Source organism: Vombatus ursinus, unplaced genomic scaffold, assembly GCF_900497805.2.
Source record: "Vombatus ursinus unplaced genomic scaffold, bare-nosed wombat genome assembly UNPS02014803.1, whole genome shotgun sequence".
Classification (NCBI taxonomy): Eukaryota; Metazoa; Chordata; class Mammalia; order Diprotodontia; family Vombatidae; genus Vombatus; species Vombatus ursinus.
The window spans coordinates 2,464,031-2,481,945 of NW_020954581.1; the positions used below are offsets into that span (position 1 = coordinate 2,464,031).

The following is a 17,915-nucleotide window of genomic DNA, read 5'->3' on the forward strand; positions in this document are numbered from 1 at the left end:
TTTTTTTTTTCTTTTTGGCTAGGCAGTGGGGTTAAGTGATTTGCCCAGGGTCACACAGCTAGTAAGTGTTAGGTGTCTGAAGTCAAATTTTAACTCAGGTCCTCCTGAATCCAGGGCCGGTGCTCTATCCACTGCGCCACCTAGCTGCCCCTCAAAAGTATCTTAAGGGACAATTCTTGCTTTCCAGGGCATTTGAGGGAGCCCACTTTCATCCTCAGAACTACAAATGGGTGTGTTTAAAAGTTAGGTGGTACTTCTTCATACTGCTACTTATACCTGTACTTCTATTGGTATTTGTTATGACTATATATATATATATGTTGTTACGACACACTATATATGACTGTATATAGTATGCTATCCTGTGAATAGATAGGATATTAAAATTACTACAAAGCAATTATTCTTTTTTTTCCAATTTATTTATTTATTTTTAGTTTCAACATTCACTTCCACAAGATTGTGAGTTCCAAATTTTCTCACCATCTTTCCCCTCCCCCCACCACATGATGGCATGTATTCTGTATACCCTTCACCAATCTGCCCTCCCTTTCATCACCAACCCCCCTTCTCTTATCCCCTTCCCCTTCTATTTTCCTGTAGGGTAAGATAGATTTCTATACCTCATTTCCTGTGTATCTTATTTCCTAAAAAAAAATTATTCTTAAAAAAGGCAAGTCTAATAATAAGATTGTCATATGCCACACACTGAAAATCAAAACAGTTTTTAAAATTATTACCTAAGTACTAAGACTTCTCAAGCCTTTAAAATTTTGATTTTGCACATAATTTAATATTTTTCTAATAGTATTTATTAATATTGTTTATGAGATAAAACCATGCTAAATGAAATAAATGTGACACAAATAGTATTTCTAAATTAAATAAATTGCTTTAATACTTTTGATGACATACTGTGGCCAAATTCCAAATAAATGTGTGTGCCTCATTAGTTACAGTATGTTCTATAAATAAATGGATAACCACTACAAAGAAATGATAGTTAATCCATATATCTTTGTGGCCCAGAAGCAATTTTATAATGTAAATGAACAATATCAAATTTTCAGTGCTAAGTTATCACAGACTCTATTTACATAATTTGTACTTGCGTTTCATAAATAATGGGTTTTTTTTAATGTGAACAAGCAGTTTTTTTTGTTTTTGTTTTTTTTAAGGCAATTGGGGTTAAGTGACTTGCCCAGGGTCACACAGCTAGTAAGTGTCAAGTGTTTGGTCTGAGGCCGGATTTGAATTCAGGTCCTCCTGACTCCAGGGCCGGTGCTCTATCCACTGCGCCACCTAGCTGCCCCAACAAGCAGGTTTTAAAGGTTTTTCATACAAAAAGAATTGTTTACCTCTGATGAAGAAGGTCGACTTGGATTGAATGACGTAGTCATTGATGCCTGAGTAAGGTAATAATTACTTCTGATTGCTTCTTGGGGTCTTCTTTTTCATTTAAGCATTACTTAATGATAGGGGTCATAATATAGATCCTTTAGGTGACTCAATGATAGTATTCCATTCATCTTTTATCTTCAAGTCATATAAATGCCTGCTAAGAAGGAAAAAAATGTAAGAAATGATAAATAAGACGAATACAGAGAAGCATGGAAAGGCTTACAGGAACTGATACAAAGTACAGCCAAGAAAACCACACACACAATAACTACAACAATGTAAATGTTTCCTACCACAACCACCACAAAACAATCAAAAATGAGTATTGCAAAATCAGAAAAAACAAGCTTGATCCCAAATAAGAAATATAAGAAGACACCCATCCCCCATTACTTTTCAGAGGTTGGAGGGGAGGCCTACAAGTTGGGGAACATTGCATAGGTTGTTATTTTTCTAATATATTGACCAATTTTGCTGATTTTTTCTCTTCCTCTTTTTTTCTTTAACTTTTTTTTTTTAAATATGGGATGACTCTATGGAACAGGTAAGTGGGAAAGATATACAGGGAAATTTTAAACAAAAGATATTAATAAACTTATTTTAAAATAAAACTTTGAGAAAAAGACTTTAAGGTTGGTTTAAAACTAGAACTTTAGAATGCAGAAAAATAATCTATACTAAATGAAAAGTACCCAGTGAGTACAGCTATCAATTCATATAGAGGAAAACTATGTTCTTTATAATTTTTGCCAAATGATCTAATAAATTTCTTTATTAGGGCATGATCAAGAATTGATTTAATATTGAGTAACTCGTCTTCTGTTTTTCATCAAACAAATGATAATGCGTGATATTTCACCTAAAATAGGTTTTGTTAGTAGAAAATTTAAGTTTGTACAGATAACTATCTGGAATGATATTATCAGAATCTCAACATGTGGATTTCCCTCCAGGCACAGATTCCTTTACATCTACAAAAAAGAGTGAATGTTTCAGATGAGACCAAACAGTCCTGAACTTTGTCAGGATATAAGATCCCCATTAATTTATGCTTAAAGCTAAGCGATGAATTTGTCATCCATGAAGGAAGTTACCAAAGAGCAAATATAATCAGGTGGTTTCTTACTGATGATAAAGGAACCATATGGATGAGTCTAAGAAATTCTATTATATACTTTGAACTGCTTGTATAACATTAGAAAAGTTCATTAAGTTCTACCTAACTTAATAGTGCTACCACCCTGGAGCAGGGTGCAGCTTTAAGAATTCCATTTTAAGGATAGTCGTGATTGATTAATTTCTTGGGGTATTACACAAACTCCTGAACTTGTCTAGTTTGATATGACATGAATCATTGTGTGAATCAAATCAAATCTTCCTATATTCAAGTTCAAAATGCAATCAGTTGAAAATGACAAATGTTGGAAAAGTTACAGGAAAATAGGTACTATAAATTTGTATAGTCTTTCTGGAAAGCAGTTAGAGAGAGTTCAGGTATAGTCTACATAGTAATCTATACTCATGAAGGAAAAGACAAGCATTGTTCCAGCCTACTTTGTGGAACTAGCTTAACCATGTACATTGTATGGAGTTAGCTTAACCGTGTAATTCAGAGGTTCTTAACTCTTTTGTGTGTCATGGACCCCCCAAACCCTTTGGCAATCTGTTGAAGCTTATGGTCTCCTTCTCGGAATAATGTTTTTAAATACATAAAATAAAATATATTGGATGGCAAAGAAAACCAATCATATTGAAATAAAGTTTTCTATCCAAGCTTATGGGCTCCTTGAAGTTTATCTACTGCAGACTGTGGTTAAAAACCTATGATACATGTACTAAGGGGCGGTAATCTATAACCATGAGGCCAAATCTAGCCAGCTGCTTTTTTCTGTGCAACCCCAAATAAGAATGGTTTTTACTAAGTTTTATTGTGTTTAAAAATGTAAAAACAAAACAAAACAAAACAAAATATTCTTTGGATAGAGCACCGGCGCTTAAGTCAGAAGGACCTGAGGTCAAATCCGGCCTCAGACACATAATACTTCCTAGCTGTGAGACTCTGAGCAAGTCACTTAACCCCAACTGCCTCACCAAAACAAACAAACAAACAAATAAAAAACCATTCTTAGCTCAAAGGGGTACAAAAACAGGCTCAAGGCTGGATCTGTATGTCCCTGATATAAACCAAGAGTATATGCATTTGTTTCAGTAATGGGCCACGTAATCAGAAATACATCTGTATGAGCTATGAACTTAGATTTCAGGATTCTATGAAAGAACATACTTTCATAAAGTTAAGTGGGTCGAAACATTGCCCAGAGTTTGACCACTTAGAAATTTTAGCTGGTTAAGTGTGCTAGCTAATCTCCAAGATAAACATTTCAGACCACATGTTAAACCAACTACTCTCATTTTACAGATGAAGAAACTGAGGACCACACAGGTGAAATGACCCGTTCCAGTTCGTGGTCCTTTTTCTCCATGTATAAAGTTAAGGAAGTTGGGTTAGAAGACCTCTAAGATCCCTTCTTGCTCTGGAAGCCCAGGAGGTCCTGACCTCTGAAAGCCCAGGAGGTCAGCTGGTAGTTGTACATTGGCTAAAGTACTGGGCCTGGATTTGAATTTGGCTTCCACCACCTTACTCTCTGGGCCTCAGCAGATTCAAGTTTCTTCACCTTTGTACTTACTATTCCCAACTTCTGGAATGCTCTACTCCCCCACTTCCAACTCTTAGCTTTCCTGACTTCCTCCATGACTCAGCTCCCATCCCACTTACTCCAGGAAGCTTCCGGACCCTCCTCCCCAGCTGCCAAAGACTTCCCCTCTCGAAGTCTCTCTCATATGCTCTGTACATATCTTGTATGTACTTAGCGGTTTCAAAAGTGAGTTGGAGAGAAGGGTTCTTCTGTGATTCTCCATATTCCCAGCATTTAGCACAATACTTGGCACACAAACTAATCTTAATAAATGCTTGTTAACAACTTGATCTGGCCTCTGCCATTTACTCTCTAGGCCTCAGTTTCCTCATATGGAAAATGAGAAAACAGGACTGGATGAGAGTTGTCAAACACATAGCCCACACCACTCCCAGATTAAAAATGTAACTGGGAAATACTTAGCAAAATAGAAATACAAGAAAATATAGATGATGTTAATAGGTGGTTTTCTAAGTCAATAGACAATCGCAGGGATCCTTATTAATGATTTCGTTCTATTTGAGTTTGATGCCATTGACTTAGATGACTCCGTGAGATCCATCTTCCTCTTGAGAGAGTTGGGGGTGGGAGAAGTAAGGGGAAGCCAGTGGGGTTGAGTGGGAAAAGTAGTGGTTTTGTTTTCAGAGGACCTGGGTTTGAATCTGCCCTCTACCACTTTATTCTGGACCTCAATATCCTTTTGTGAAAAAAAAAATGGAGTAATGACCACTCTGTCCCTGTGCCTCAGTTTCCTCTGGTGTCACAGAGAGTGTTGGAGTAATGACTACTTAGTCCCTGTGCCTCAGTTTCTTCTGATTCCAGAGGGGACTGGAGCAATGATCACTCTGTCCCTATGCCTCAGTTTCCTCTTGTTTCACAGAGGGTGATGGAGTAATGACTACTCCATCCCGTGCCTCAGTTTCCTCTGGTGTCTAAGGGGGTGTTGCAGTAAGGACCATTCTGTCCCTGTGCCTCAGTTTCCTCTTGTGTCACAGAGGGTGATGGAATAATGACAACTCTGTCCCTATGCCTCAGTTTCCTCTTGTGTCTAAGGGGGTGCTGGGATAAGGACCCCGTCCCCTGCCTCAGTTTCCTCTGGTGTCTAAGGGGGTGTTGGGGTAATGACCACTCTGTCCCTGTGCCTCAGTTTCCTCTGGTGTCTAAGGGGGTGCTGGGGTAATGACCACTCTGTCCCTGTGCCTCAGTTTCCTCTGGTGTCTAAGGGGGTGCTGGAGTAATTATCACTCTGTCCCAGTGCCTCAGTTTCCTCTGGTGTCACAGAGGGTGTTGGGGTAAGGACCATTCTGTCCCTGTGCCTCACTTTCTTCTGGTGTCTAAGGGGGTGCTGGGGTAATGACCACTCTGTCCCTGTGCCTCAGTTTCCTCTGGTGTCTAAGGGGGTGCTGGAGTAATTATCACTCTGTCCCAGTGCCTCAGTTTCCTCTGGTGTCACAGAGGGTGTTGGGGTAAGGACCATTCTGTCCCTGTGCCTCACTTTCTTCTGGTGTCTAAGGGGGTGCTGGGGTAATGACCACTCTGTCCCTGTGCCTCAGTTTCCTCTGGTGTCTAAGGGGGTGCTGGAGTAATTATCACTCTGTCCCAGTGCCTCAGTTTCCTCTGGTGTCACAGAGGGTGTTGGGGTAAGGACCATTCTGTCCCTGTGCCTCAGTTTCCTCTGGTGTCACAGAGGGTGTTGGGGTAAGGACCATTCTGTCCCTGTGCCTCAGTTTCCTCTGGTGTCACAGAGGGTGCTGGGGTAATGGCCTCTCCGCCCCGTGCCTCAGTTTCCTCTGCCGTCAGAGGGCACTGGAGGAAGGACCACTTACGCCCCACCCAGCCTCAGTTTCCCCCGGTAAGAAGGGGCTGCCCGGCGGCCTCCCAGGTGCCCCCCCGCCAGTCTAGGTCGGGGATCCCTCCGTCCGTCGGACAGGCGCCCCCCCGCTCCCCCTGGGCCGGTCTCCGGGGGAGGGGTCCTCGTCCGCGGTCGGGGTCCGCCCGGGCTCTTACCGCTCCCCTCCCACCACTCGCTCGCTCGCTCGCTCTCTCGGAAGGAAGGCGCAGGGGAGGAAGAGGAGGGGGTTGGGGCGTCGAGCCGGTCGCGCACACGCGCGCGCGCTCCCGAGGCGCGCCCGGCCCCACCGTCCGCCCGCGGCCCCTAGCGCGCACCCGGCGAGGCGCGCGCCGCAGCTCCGGGACCCTAGGGGGGTGTGGGGGGGGCTTGCCGCAGAGCAAGAGGGGCGGGGTGGAGGAGACTCCGGGAGGGGCGGGAGCGGGTGGAGGACCTGGCGCATGCGCGCTGCGAGGGTGGCGGTACTTGGCGGAGCACCGGAAACTTAGAAACAAAGTTCCGAGTAGCACCGCCCCCTCCCCCAGTGCCCCCCTCCCCGCGCCTGTCCCCCCGCCCGGCGCGCACACCCTCGGGTACTTATAGGCACCACACACCCGGCGCGCCGCCAGACCCAGCGAGCCAGGGAGCGAGCGGACGTCTGCCCGACCACCCACCACCCGACCACCGACCACCGACCGCGGACCCCGGCTCCTTGCGCCATGTCCAGCAGCTCCAACGTCGTCGCCATGAGGAAGGTGGTGCAGCAGCTCCGGCTCGAGGCCGGGCTCCACCGCGTGAAGGTGAGCCCCCTCCCCAGATACCCGCTGCAGCCCCGGGAGGGGCTCGGACTCCAAACCTCGAGCCCTCATCCCTCGGGAGGCTCCATCCCTCCAAAGATCCTAGCCCCGCAAAGACTGCAGACCCAGAGACCCCAACCCGCGATATCCCAGCCCCTCAAAGACCCCAGCCCCCTGACTGGCCCCTGCACACTTGGGTTAACAAGTGTCTGGGGCTCCTCCGAATTTCCCCAGGGGAGGGGGGAACTCTTCCCTAGACCCCCGACTCCTTGTCATTCTGGTGACCCTCTCCCTTGCCAATCGCCCCGAACCCCGGACTTGGGAGTTCGTGCCCCGAGTGACACCCGGGTAGAGTGGGTGGGGGGGATGGGGACAAAGAGACTTTCGTGATTTCTTGAGCCGTGCCCCGCGCTCTCTTTTTGTTTGTCTCAGGTTCCAGTCTCAGATTCCCATGTGCTGCCCTGTACGATGTCGCTTTCCCCTTCTTTTCCCTTGACCCGCCTCTTCTCTGCCTCCCCCCACCCCGACAAACGTCTCTCCCCTAAAAGAACCCATTCCAAGTCTGCTCTCCCGTCCCGTTTCTAATTGGGTTCAGCATTTATACCCTCCTCAGGTCTTAAGTTCTTCCGTCTCCTGAGAACAGGAAGAAAAACTTGAGCTGATCTTTTACAGGTTCCACTTTTTTTTTTTTTTTAAACTACCATTCTTACTACGGAAGAAGAAAAATGAAATTAACTGGCTCTAGGGAATTTCTGGTTTGCCTCTGTTTATGCTTGGGGGGAAAGGCTGGGAGAGAAAAAGAGGAGTCAGGGGAGGACTGAGGAGATGAGAAAAAAAAATTAATAAAAAAATGCACCCTCCCGGGACACGAGAGAAATAGTCTGCTTCGGGGAACAAATAGCTTCGATGTATAGAGCACTTTGTAGTTTACACAACGTTCTTTGTGCTGTCCAATTCTATGCAGTTGAGTAGATAATAGTGTTCCCACCTCTGAGGCTTTTTGACTTGCGTGACCTTGCAAGGCAAAGAACTTAACCTTTCTGGGCCTCAGTTTCCTTGTGTGTAAATGAGGGGATTGGGCTCAAGGACAGAATTCTAAGAAACCTTCTGTGACCTTGTCATGCCCCTCCTAAACAGAAACTCATTCAGGTCAGTCAGTCCACCTGGCTACCCTAGGATATTCTCCCATTTATAAACTGCCAATCTAGAGCCCACCCATCTTTTAAGCCCCAGCTCAGATCCTGTCTCTTCATGAATCTGTCCTCGATTGATCTTTCATAAACTCCCTTTTTTGCAGTATCAGCACTGTTGCATACTAAACCTTTTTCCAACTATTGCTTATAATTCAACACGTTATTATATCAGGATGTAATATTGCCTTGTTTAATAATTGATTCATGCTAATTGAGTCTCATTTCTACAACTGGGTTGTAATTTCTTTATTGGCTAGCTCTGTTATAGATACACATCTTTGTCCCTAGGACAGGGCTAGGGTTAGGGTTGAGGAATAGCTGGTACTTGATGCAGAATTTCAAGACTAGCAAATCGATTTATATTCATTATCTTATTTGATTTTCACTGCAACCCCGGTGAGAATTATTGGCACGTCATTATTTGGATGAGAAAACTGAGACTCGGGTTGTTTGCTAAAGGATATTCACAGCTAGTTAAGTCTCAGGAGCAAGATTTGAACCCATTTCTCTCCTCAGTCAGCTATTTCTACCTTATTGGCTTCTGTGGACCAAGGGCATATTTACATATTATGGGGGGAAGGGAAGCACTTTCTTATGTAACATGGTATACAGTAACTGTTGAAAATGGGCAGATTCCAGAATGATTTAAAAATTGTCTTTATTAGACAAGTCTTAAATCAGAATTAGAAGGCACCTGGGATAATTTGGTCCAACCTTGTGTGAAACATCTTTTAAAGTGGCTGGATGTGAAAACAAGTGAAGCCACAGTGATGAAAATGGTGAAATAGGAATGGTTCTAGGGATTCAAGGTCACAGGAGACAGGAAAATTTAGCAAAGGAAAGGTAGAAAGAAAGTGGTGGGAGTAGAATAACAAAGTTCAGCCAACTTGGAAGTCCAATTCTGTGAAATGGTAAAGTCTGAGACATTGAAGTGGATCAGAAGAGGTACTTTGTTCATGAGTATATGTAATAGGATCACTTAGCATAGGCACACTAGCCTTTAATTAGTGCACATATCTTCTTTGAGGTATAATATTGTTTTCAGCAAAGAGCTGAGAAAAGTCTTCATTAAAATATTTCTATCACCTAACAACACTTTGTTCTCTATTTGTTATAAATAGGTTTCTCAAGCTGCTACTGATCTGAAACAGTTTTGCCTGCAAAATGCCCAAAACGATCCCCTGCTGACTGGGGTATCTTCCAGTACTAATCCTTTCCGGCCGCAGAAAGTCTGTTCTTTCCTGTAGCAAGATGATCTTAAGCTACTTGGGAAGGGTAAGTTACCTTAAAAAAATAAAAACCCAACAGGTTAATTCCTTTGTTGAACACAGTTCCATTTTTGACAGCTCCCCAGATGTCTGTCTGCACCTTTTCCCAATTGGTTCCAGTTCTCTCTATTGAAGTAATATAATATCTAATTACACTTTGACTTAGCAGTGCTCTTCTATTTAGCTGCCTTACCAATTCAAGATGAATATTCTTTAGCTAAGTACACACTAAAAACTGGCCCAAGAACACCATTACAGATCTTGGCTGGATGTGAATTGTTAGTGTAGTAAAATATCAAGTTTTGAATTCAGAAACAAATTACTGAATTTTCTAGAATTAATTGAGTTAATCGGATAGTGAGCCAGAGGATTAGGAAACTAATGATTAGAAAAGACTTAATCATTCCATATATTATAGAGATATTTACTAAATCATCTAAGGAAAATGAAACTGCACATTTAAAACTAAATGATCCTGACAATCCGGTAGTATTTTTTTGTGCATACTGAAGCTTAAATGGCAAAACCTGGTGGTGGTTTTTTTTTTCCACTTAACTTACAAATAGTTAGCAAGGAAAAAAACTTATCCAGTAAAATAGCCAAGGAAATAGTTCAATAGCATTAGCTAGAAGAAAAATAAGCAGCCTTAGTCTCTATTTGAATTTTTCTTGTGTAAGGATCGTTAACACGTCCACCCTTTATAGAAATTCTGAAATCTTCAGTGTTCAGGAAGTTGCTTCCTGAAAATACCAAGTTCCAGCTGTACCTCCCTAATTGAGTTCTCTTTGAAATCTGGGAGTGTACAAACAAGCCCATGTGTGTAGAATTACCATGTATTCAAAAGTAACCACCACAACCATGCAACATGCTGCGGCACCAGTATAAAGTATTTTTAATACAAAGGGTTCTTGCCATTACAAGTTACAGAGTAGCATGTTCTACATTTAACATTGTGTTTCAAATCCAGCTCCTTTCACAAATGAAATGAATAATGGGTATACAAACAAGTTATTTGGCATAACTCTTAGAGGCACTTGCCCTTTATCATACATATGAGGCTCTGGTTATGACTTGTTAAAAGTCCACAGGACAGCAAAAGATACAGCAGGCATTAGAATCCATGTCTTCTGACTCAGTACAAATCCTCTATCCCACATTTTGGGTGTGTTCTAGGATTGCTTGTTTTTTATATGGTTATGACATGTGAATGTATTCTTTAAGAGTAACTGTTCTCCTGTGTAAATTTGTTTTTCTTTCAGATCTCTGAATCCAGTCTTCATATGTGCATCTGTGACGTGACGTGATGTTGTGATGTGAATTGTGACCATTCAAAGGAGAGAGAATTCTAAAGCCTGCACAAAAGTTTAATCTATATGTGTGTAATAATGTGCCACGTTAATCATCCAAATTTCAACTTGTGTCAGACTTTCTCATCTACCTCTCCGAATTGTCATTGATTTCTGTTTTGTACACTGGTAAGAATACAATAAAGTATTCAGATGAAAATCACATTTTTGTAGTTCTTTAAGGGTTAATAATGGGTTTCAAAGACTCATAGGGTAAAAATAAAATATATTAAATAAGGGGAAAAAAAGAATCATAGGGTAAACCTGAAATCAAATGTAGTATATTTAGTTCAATGTACATAAACTTGATCCAGTCCATACAGGATATCCTTTGAGTTATTTCTGTAGTGGTGCAAAGCTCTACTGAATTATTTCTCTTCTAGTCCCTATCACACCAACATCATAGAATATGCTATTTGCAAGATTATCATCTATCTGATCGATAGACAGAAAGAGATCCTTTCAATGACTTGGTGTGTGACCAGACAGGTACTAGAATCTGGCTCTCTGGACTCCTAGTCTAATTCGCTTTCAGCTATTCATTCTGTTTTCTTCTACCAGGCAACAAGCTGACTTTAAAAAAAGAAAAGTTATACATTATTCCCAGCTCAGTACAAGGTGAAAGTTAGAAAAAATGGATATATTAAAGAACATACTCCAACATTCATTTATTACTACAAAGAGCTGATACATTCAAAGGATAATCAATGAAAGGACTTTCATTGACAAATATATGGCTGAAAAGTGAGTGTGTCTTCAGATGAGGTCTCTTCAGTAAAAAATAACAGTTCAAAACAGGTGATGTCCAATCCTGCTTTCCTAAGTACTTCATAAATGAAATTTCCTTCTACTTGTGTCCATTTCACGGGGCTAAAAATCCAAACAAACAAAAAAAATGGCTTGAGTAAAACAAATAGGTACAAGAGTAAAGACAGCTTAAAGTTAATAAAATAAATATAAATTTTAAAATGTAAAATTAAAGCTAATAAAATCCATAGCATATATATACATGAGAAAAGATCTATATTTATGTGGTATTAGAGCCTTAGTTGGGTACCAAGAGTCGAAAGCTTTCTGTTTCCCCATTAACTAAAAAATTAGGTTTAGTCTAAGCCATAATCAGTAGTCTTGTTAAAGCAAAAATTATTGTCCAAAATAAGTATTCTACTTGACTGTTAAGAAGAAACTATTTCAGATTACTGCCTTACAATTTTCAAACCAAGTATTTCTAGAGATCTTTGAAAGAAACTGGTCATGATATAATAGTTTAATCTCTTTATCCCAGGGGTGAGGAACCTTTTCGTGTTGGAAGACTGCATTAATATTTACTTGTAATCAAATAAGGCCAAATTCAAGAAACTTACAAAATGATATTCTTTAAAATGTACATTATTTTATAAAAACCTAATATTATATACTTAATAATTTCAAAAAATGAAATTATTTGTTAATTTTAAAGTTAACTAATCTTTTAATGACTTTGTTGTGTCTGCTTTTGGTTGGAAAGCATTTGAGTATTTGGTTGCAGCATGGAGGTCTGCAGTTTCAGTTTATCCTCTAGATGAGTATCAGTCATTTGTGACCTTAAAGGCGTTATGATTTGGGTTAGGTAGAATGTAGACTCAACAACCAGTGGTTCAAACGCAAGAAAGCATTCTTCCGACATGTTGCCAAAGGTGTGGGTATTCTACCAAATTTTTCCATATTTCAGTTGGATCTTTCTTAGCAAAAAACACTGACTTTAAAATATCATCTACTGAGAGCTCAATCGATTCCACCTGTAGTTCTTTAGGTGCCTTGGAGATATCAACTAGGTGAGGCTGAAATGCTAATTTGAGTAAATCAAAGTGACTGAATCTTTCACTGTATTCTCCCAATTAATAGGTCTATAACAGCTCTGTATTCTTCAAATGATTCGCATATGCCATCCTGCTCATCAATGACCTTTGCTAACTGAGGAAAATGTTCATCAGAAATTTCCTTTTGAAGAAGTGTTTTGAAAAAAGAAGGCTTTTTACAAAATGCTTGGATTTTTTGCCACATATCATATGTAGACTTAGTTTTACCTTGCAAAGAAATATTCAAGTCTTTTTGATTTGACGTATCACACAGAAATGCAGCATTCCTATAGAAACCTTCTTTCAACAATTAATTCCCGTGGCTGATTCTGTTCTTCATAAAAATTAACTATCTGTTCTCACAGAGATAAAATTTTGGCTAACGCCTGTCCCTGAGATAGCCAACGCGCTTTAGAATGATAAGGCAAATCCACACTGAATACCTCATCAGTCAACTTTAGCATACTATGAAACTGATGATGCCGTGCTGCATTTGCACAAATATAGTTAACAATACTTATAACTTGTTGCTTAGTGTCACTTAAAATAGTAGCTTTAGCACAGAGATTTTGCTGATGTAAGATACAATGAAAAGAAATAAGAGCAACTGGATCTGCTAATACTTTTTTTTTAATCTATGCAAAACACTCTTCTTGTTTTCCTATCATGGAAGGTGCACCATCTGTACAGACACTCACTAAATTTACCAAATTCAGTTCAACTTCATGACATTTATCTTGAAAATCGTTGAAGATAGTAACTATTTCCCATGTTGTCTTCGCAAGAGTGCCCAAAGCAAGTAATTCTTTGTAGTGAAGAAAATCTTCTGTTATGACTCGAATGAAGTACAAAACATGCACCGAGTCAGTGGTACAAGTTGATTCAACCAAAGTAACTGAATAACAGATATTTTCCTTTTCAAGTACTGCATAAAGTTGTTATGTTAAAAATCAGTTATGGTTCTCTTTAAAAGAGGCAATTGTTTGTACTTTGAAATGTTATTGGGGGGGAGGGTCCTAAGCATCCTACAACTTTGACAATGCATTCTTTCACAATTTCTACATCACCGAATAACTTCTCCTTTTTCCAAGTACATAAGCTACTTTATATGTAGCTTCAGTAACATTATTTCCAGGTCTTATTGCTGCTTGAACGAACTGTCTTTGCTTTTGCTTTTCATCTTTTAATTTCTGCAATACAACCTTTCGTGCTTCTCCCTCTAATTTAAAATATTTGCGGCCCTTATGAGTGTTATAATGCTGATGAGCATTGAATTTCCTTAATGTTATCAGTGTAGTATCACAAAGCAAGCAAATCATCTTATCTATAGCAGAAACAAAATAATATTGCAACAAGATAATATTGCAATTCCCAATTCTCATTAAAAAAAATAATCTGTTTTCTTCCTGCAGCTTTCTCTAGGTCTTCTTTGATATGATGGGCTGTTAAGCAGACAGAATTTTTAAAAATACTGTGGAGCTATGCAACTATTCACAAACTTCATTTCAAACAGAAACAGTGCACCGTTATCAAAAGCTGGTAACAGAATGGCGTACTCAATCCCCCTAAACTCTTGCCAGCAAGCCTCATATGGTAGTGACACCAGTAAGGTGGGGGAAGTTAGAACTAAATAATGAGCATAGCAGCCATCAATTTAGCTGTTATGGCTTAAGGATGTTCTAATTGTGCTGGTCAATCTGGGAGGATTATTTCATTGAAACTTATTTTATTTTTTTGGTATTTTAAATACATTTATTTTTAAAATAAAAATATAAAAGACAAACAAATATGTATTAATAAAAATAAAAAGATCTGTTCTAGAAAATTTAGATTCAGTCAAAAGGCCATACTTAAGGACCTAGGAGGCTATATTGGCCTTAAAGTCACAGGTTTCCCACCCCTGCTTTATCGTTTTATCCACTCCAACTTGAGCACAAGCACGTCAGAGGTAAGGATTCTAGAATAGACCTCATTCCTAAAGCTTAAAGATCACTTAGAAGAGCTTTTCCTTTCTGCTTCATGATTTTAAAACTGATTGATCAACTAGTATTTCAGATATTCTAAAACATACCTTATGAACCCATTCATATTCTCCATATTTAGAATCAAAGGTTCCTTTCTGAAGAGATCTCAATTTTAGGGTAAAACGTGGTCCAAGTTCTTGAATTCCCACTTTCTTTTCGCTCTTAAAAAGGTACCTTGAACAACAAAAGAAAAGTTTATAAAAATTATTTTTTTAAATTCATTTTTAACTAAAGGCTAAACCAGCTCTCTCAGTTCCTTTCCACATGACAAAGAACAGAGCCTACGTATCTTCGAGATGGATGGCAACTTCAAAGGTCTTTTAGATGAATCCCTTCTGGAATTACCAATCTTCCCTCTTCACATTTGCAACTTGTAATCATCCAGCGTCCACTTGACATCCTTATTATGAGCAGAAACCTGCTACCTGCCAAGGCAGTCCATTTCAATTTCTAGACACCTTTAATTGTTTGAAATTTTTCCTTAAATCTGGCTTTCCACAATTTCTATCCACTGGTCCTAGGTCTTTCCTGAGGCTGAGCAAATCAAATTCCTCTTCTATGTTCAACACATTTTCTCTACATCATACCATACACCTAACTGCCTTTCTCTGGCCTCATTTCTCCCTGCTAATGTTACTCTTTAAATATGGTACTTAGAATGGGAAAACAGTATGATTCCAGATGTTATCTGACTAGTGAAGCAGTAAGACTATCACTGCCCTCATTCTAGACATTACACTTCTATTAATGATTACTAAAATTGCATTTGTTTGGGAGATTGAAGGAATATCATAATAAACTATTAACACTTACTGAGCTTAGTTAAATAAAATTATCTAGCCATCTACCCCCAATTTATATAGTTGATTTACTGACCATAAAGGCTAGACTTTATCCTATTAAATTCAATCTGACTAGATTCAGCCTATTGCTCCAATCTGACAAATTTTTTTGAATCCTGATTCTCTTAACCAAGAGATTAGTTAATCTTTCCGTTTCTAGCTTTCATGTCCTCTAAATGAACACCACGTATAGTGTCCTTCATCTAAGTTTCTGATAAAAATATTGAACTGAATGGGTCCACTGACAATTATGAAGCATGACACTCAAAATTTTCTTGAGTTTCACGTGAACACATCAATTAACACTGTGTTCCACTGTCTGATTTCTTTTCAGTCTACCTTAGCATCTCATCTAGCTAACTGTGCTCAATCTTGCTGTGTACAATGGTAAGTAAACGGGCTGAAGGGAAGAAATAGGTAAAAAGTCTAGAGAGAGGGAGGCTGTAGCCAGCCTCTGCAGGGCTGCAGATACCAAACAAAGGAGCTCCTATTTGATCCTAGAGGCAACTGGGAACTGCTGGAGAGAACGCTGCCTTTCTGAATGAGGGTTTGCTCGGTATTTTTGGTATGTCACTCTAGCAGTTCTTCCTCCGATCTTTAACCTCCTCCTATCTGTTGGCTCTTCCTCTGCTACCTTCAAACATGTCCACGCCTCTATCCTTCAAAAACCCTCCCTTGACCATTCCATTCCCTCAAGCTATTATCTTAAAATCTTTCTTCCTTTCCACAACCAAACTCCTAGAAAAAATTGTCTACACTAGCTGTCTCCACTTCCTCCTCTCACTCCTCAAATATTTACAACCTAGTTTCCAACTTCATCATTCACATGAAAGTGCTACCCCCAAACTTGCCAATTACCTTGACCTCAAAGGATTTGACACTGTTGATCACTCTGCCTCACTGATATTCTCTCCCCTTTGGGTTTTGATCACACTGCTCTCTCTTGGTTCTCCTATCTCATCACTCCCTTCACAGACCTCTCTGTCGGTTAATAATAATCCAATCACATCCAGTAATTACAGCCACAGTCCCAGACTACCCTGGACATCTTCTCTCTATATACTTTCTTGGTGATGTCATAAGCTCCCACAAATTTAATTATCTCTATGCAGATGACTTTCAGGTTTAGACGTCCAGCCTTAAGACTCTCTGCCTAAGCACCATTCCTATATCACCAAAACTGTTTAGTGAATATTTAAACTCACCATGTACAAGAAAAAACTCATCATCTTACTCCTGAAACCCACTCTACTTATGAACTTCCCTTTTTTGGTTTAAGGTCCCCAACACCCTTCCAGGCACCCAGCTTCCTATCAGTCTTCCTTAACTCCTCTCATTTCTCACACATATCCAGTCAACTGCCAGGTCCTGTCAATTTTCCCTCCATATTTCCCCACTCACTGTCTTTTCTTTAGTCACATGGCCATCCCCTAAGTTTAGGCCCTAAGCACCTCTCTTAAATGATTAAAGTGGCCTCCTAATCTTTCACACTGCCAAACTGAAATCCATAATGCACATGTCTGACTGGGGGCAAGGAGTGCTCAGCTCCATAAACACCAGCAGTTTCTTATGTCCTCTAGGGTTCCATTAAACTCCTATTCAGCATTCAAAGCCTACCTTTTTCAAGCTTCACTCCATCTACAATCCAATCAAACCTGCCCCAAACCTTGCTGTTCCTCACCTATGTCTGAAATGTACTCCCTTCTCACCCCTTTCTTACAATCCTGAGCTTCCTTCAAGGTCAGCTCAAGCACCAGTTTATATGAATCTTTCCTATTCCCTTCCCCCTACCCCCAGCTCCTAGTGCCTCCCAAACCCACCAAAGTTATTTTGTATTTACTTTGTATAAATCTTGTATCTATACACAGACCATATATGCATGGTCTCTCTTAATTGGATGTAAGCAGAGACGTTTGTCTCTGCAGCCCCAGAACCTAGTTACCTGGCACACAGAGGAACTCAATAAATGCTTGTTGACTGACTAGAGAGAGGAGAGTGTGGAGGCTGGGACAACACCTAAGGGGCTGCTGCAGTAGTCCCAGGTAAAAAGGTGTGAAGAGAAAGGAATGGATACAAAAGATGTTGTGGAGGCGGACTCAATGAGACTTGGCAACTGACAAGTGTGCAGGAGAGTGAAGAGGCCAGGATGACCCCAACATTGTGAACCAGGGTGACCAGAAGCAGGGGGTGCCCTTGACAGAAACAGGGAAGTCTGAAGAAGGGGGAAGATAATGAGTTCTGTTTCGTACATAATAATTTTGAGGATACCCCAGGACATCTGACTAGAAATGCCCAGAAAGCAACTGGTGATGAGAAGTGAGAATTCATGAGAAACTGGGGGCCAGATACATTAACTAGGAAGGACCCCAAAAGGAAAAGAAAGTAGAGTTAAAACAGTTAAAAAGACAACGTAAGCAAGACAACGGAAACATTAGTATGAAAAGAAAAAGGAAGATAGGTGTGACTATCAAGACAACAAGGGAATAATGAGGTGAGGATGGTGACAACTCCAGAGTTTACTGTGGAGGCACAAGAAATCTGTCGGAGCAATTCAACAGAAGAGCTACTAGTGAGGAGGACAGAAGACTCAAATTCTCAATTTCAGCAAATAGGGAGGGCAGAGTTTTGCATTGACATATGAGTATATGATCATTCTCTTTTTACCACAGCCAAATGACTTAT

The 17,915-nt window shown here is 40.4% G+C and overlaps 3 protein-coding genes across 4 annotated transcripts in view; 1 reads left to right on the forward strand and 2 right to left on the reverse strand.

The window, feature by feature from the left end:
- The window catches only part of SPATA1 (spermatogenesis associated 1), a 77,508-nt gene extending 71,314 nt beyond the window's left edge, over nucleotides 1–6,194 (reverse strand). The window contains exons 1-2 of one of the 2 annotated variants that reach the window (XM_027873953.1): nucleotides 6,105–6,194; nucleotides 1,359–1,558 (exon numbers count right to left, since the gene is read on the reverse strand). In XM_027873953.1, coding sequence (XP_027729754.1) covers nucleotides 1,359–1,400 — 42 coding nt within the window. In that variant the 5' untranslated portion in view covers nucleotides 1,401–1,558; nucleotides 6,105–6,194. The remainder of the gene's footprint in view (nucleotides 1–1,358; nucleotides 1,559–6,104) is intronic. The other variant, XM_027873952.1, reaches the window with a different exon arrangement.
- Nucleotides 6,195–6,487: 293 nt separating this feature from the next.
- GNG5 (G protein subunit gamma 5) lies at nucleotides 6,488–10,692 on the forward strand. The gene is made up of 3 exons (XM_027873960.1): nucleotides 6,488–6,725; nucleotides 9,037–9,190; nucleotides 10,443–10,692. Exons 1-2 carry the CDS (start codon nucleotides 6,645–6,647, stop codon nucleotides 9,160–9,162), a joined length of 207 nt encoding a protein of 68 aa, XP_027729761.1. The 5' UTR covers nucleotides 6,488–6,644; the 3' UTR covers nucleotides 9,163–9,190; nucleotides 10,443–10,692.
- RPF1 (ribosome production factor 1 homolog) overlaps nucleotides 10,053–17,915 on the reverse strand; it is a 33,187-nt gene continuing 25,324 nt past the window's right edge. Inside the window, exons 8-9 of the mRNA XM_027873958.1 lie at nucleotides 14,439–14,565; nucleotides 10,053–11,399 (exon numbers count right to left, since the gene is read on the reverse strand). Coding sequence (XP_027729759.1) covers nucleotides 11,358–11,399; nucleotides 14,439–14,565 — 169 coding nt within the window. The 3' untranslated portion in view covers nucleotides 10,053–11,357. The remainder of the gene's footprint in view (nucleotides 11,400–14,438; nucleotides 14,566–17,915) is intronic.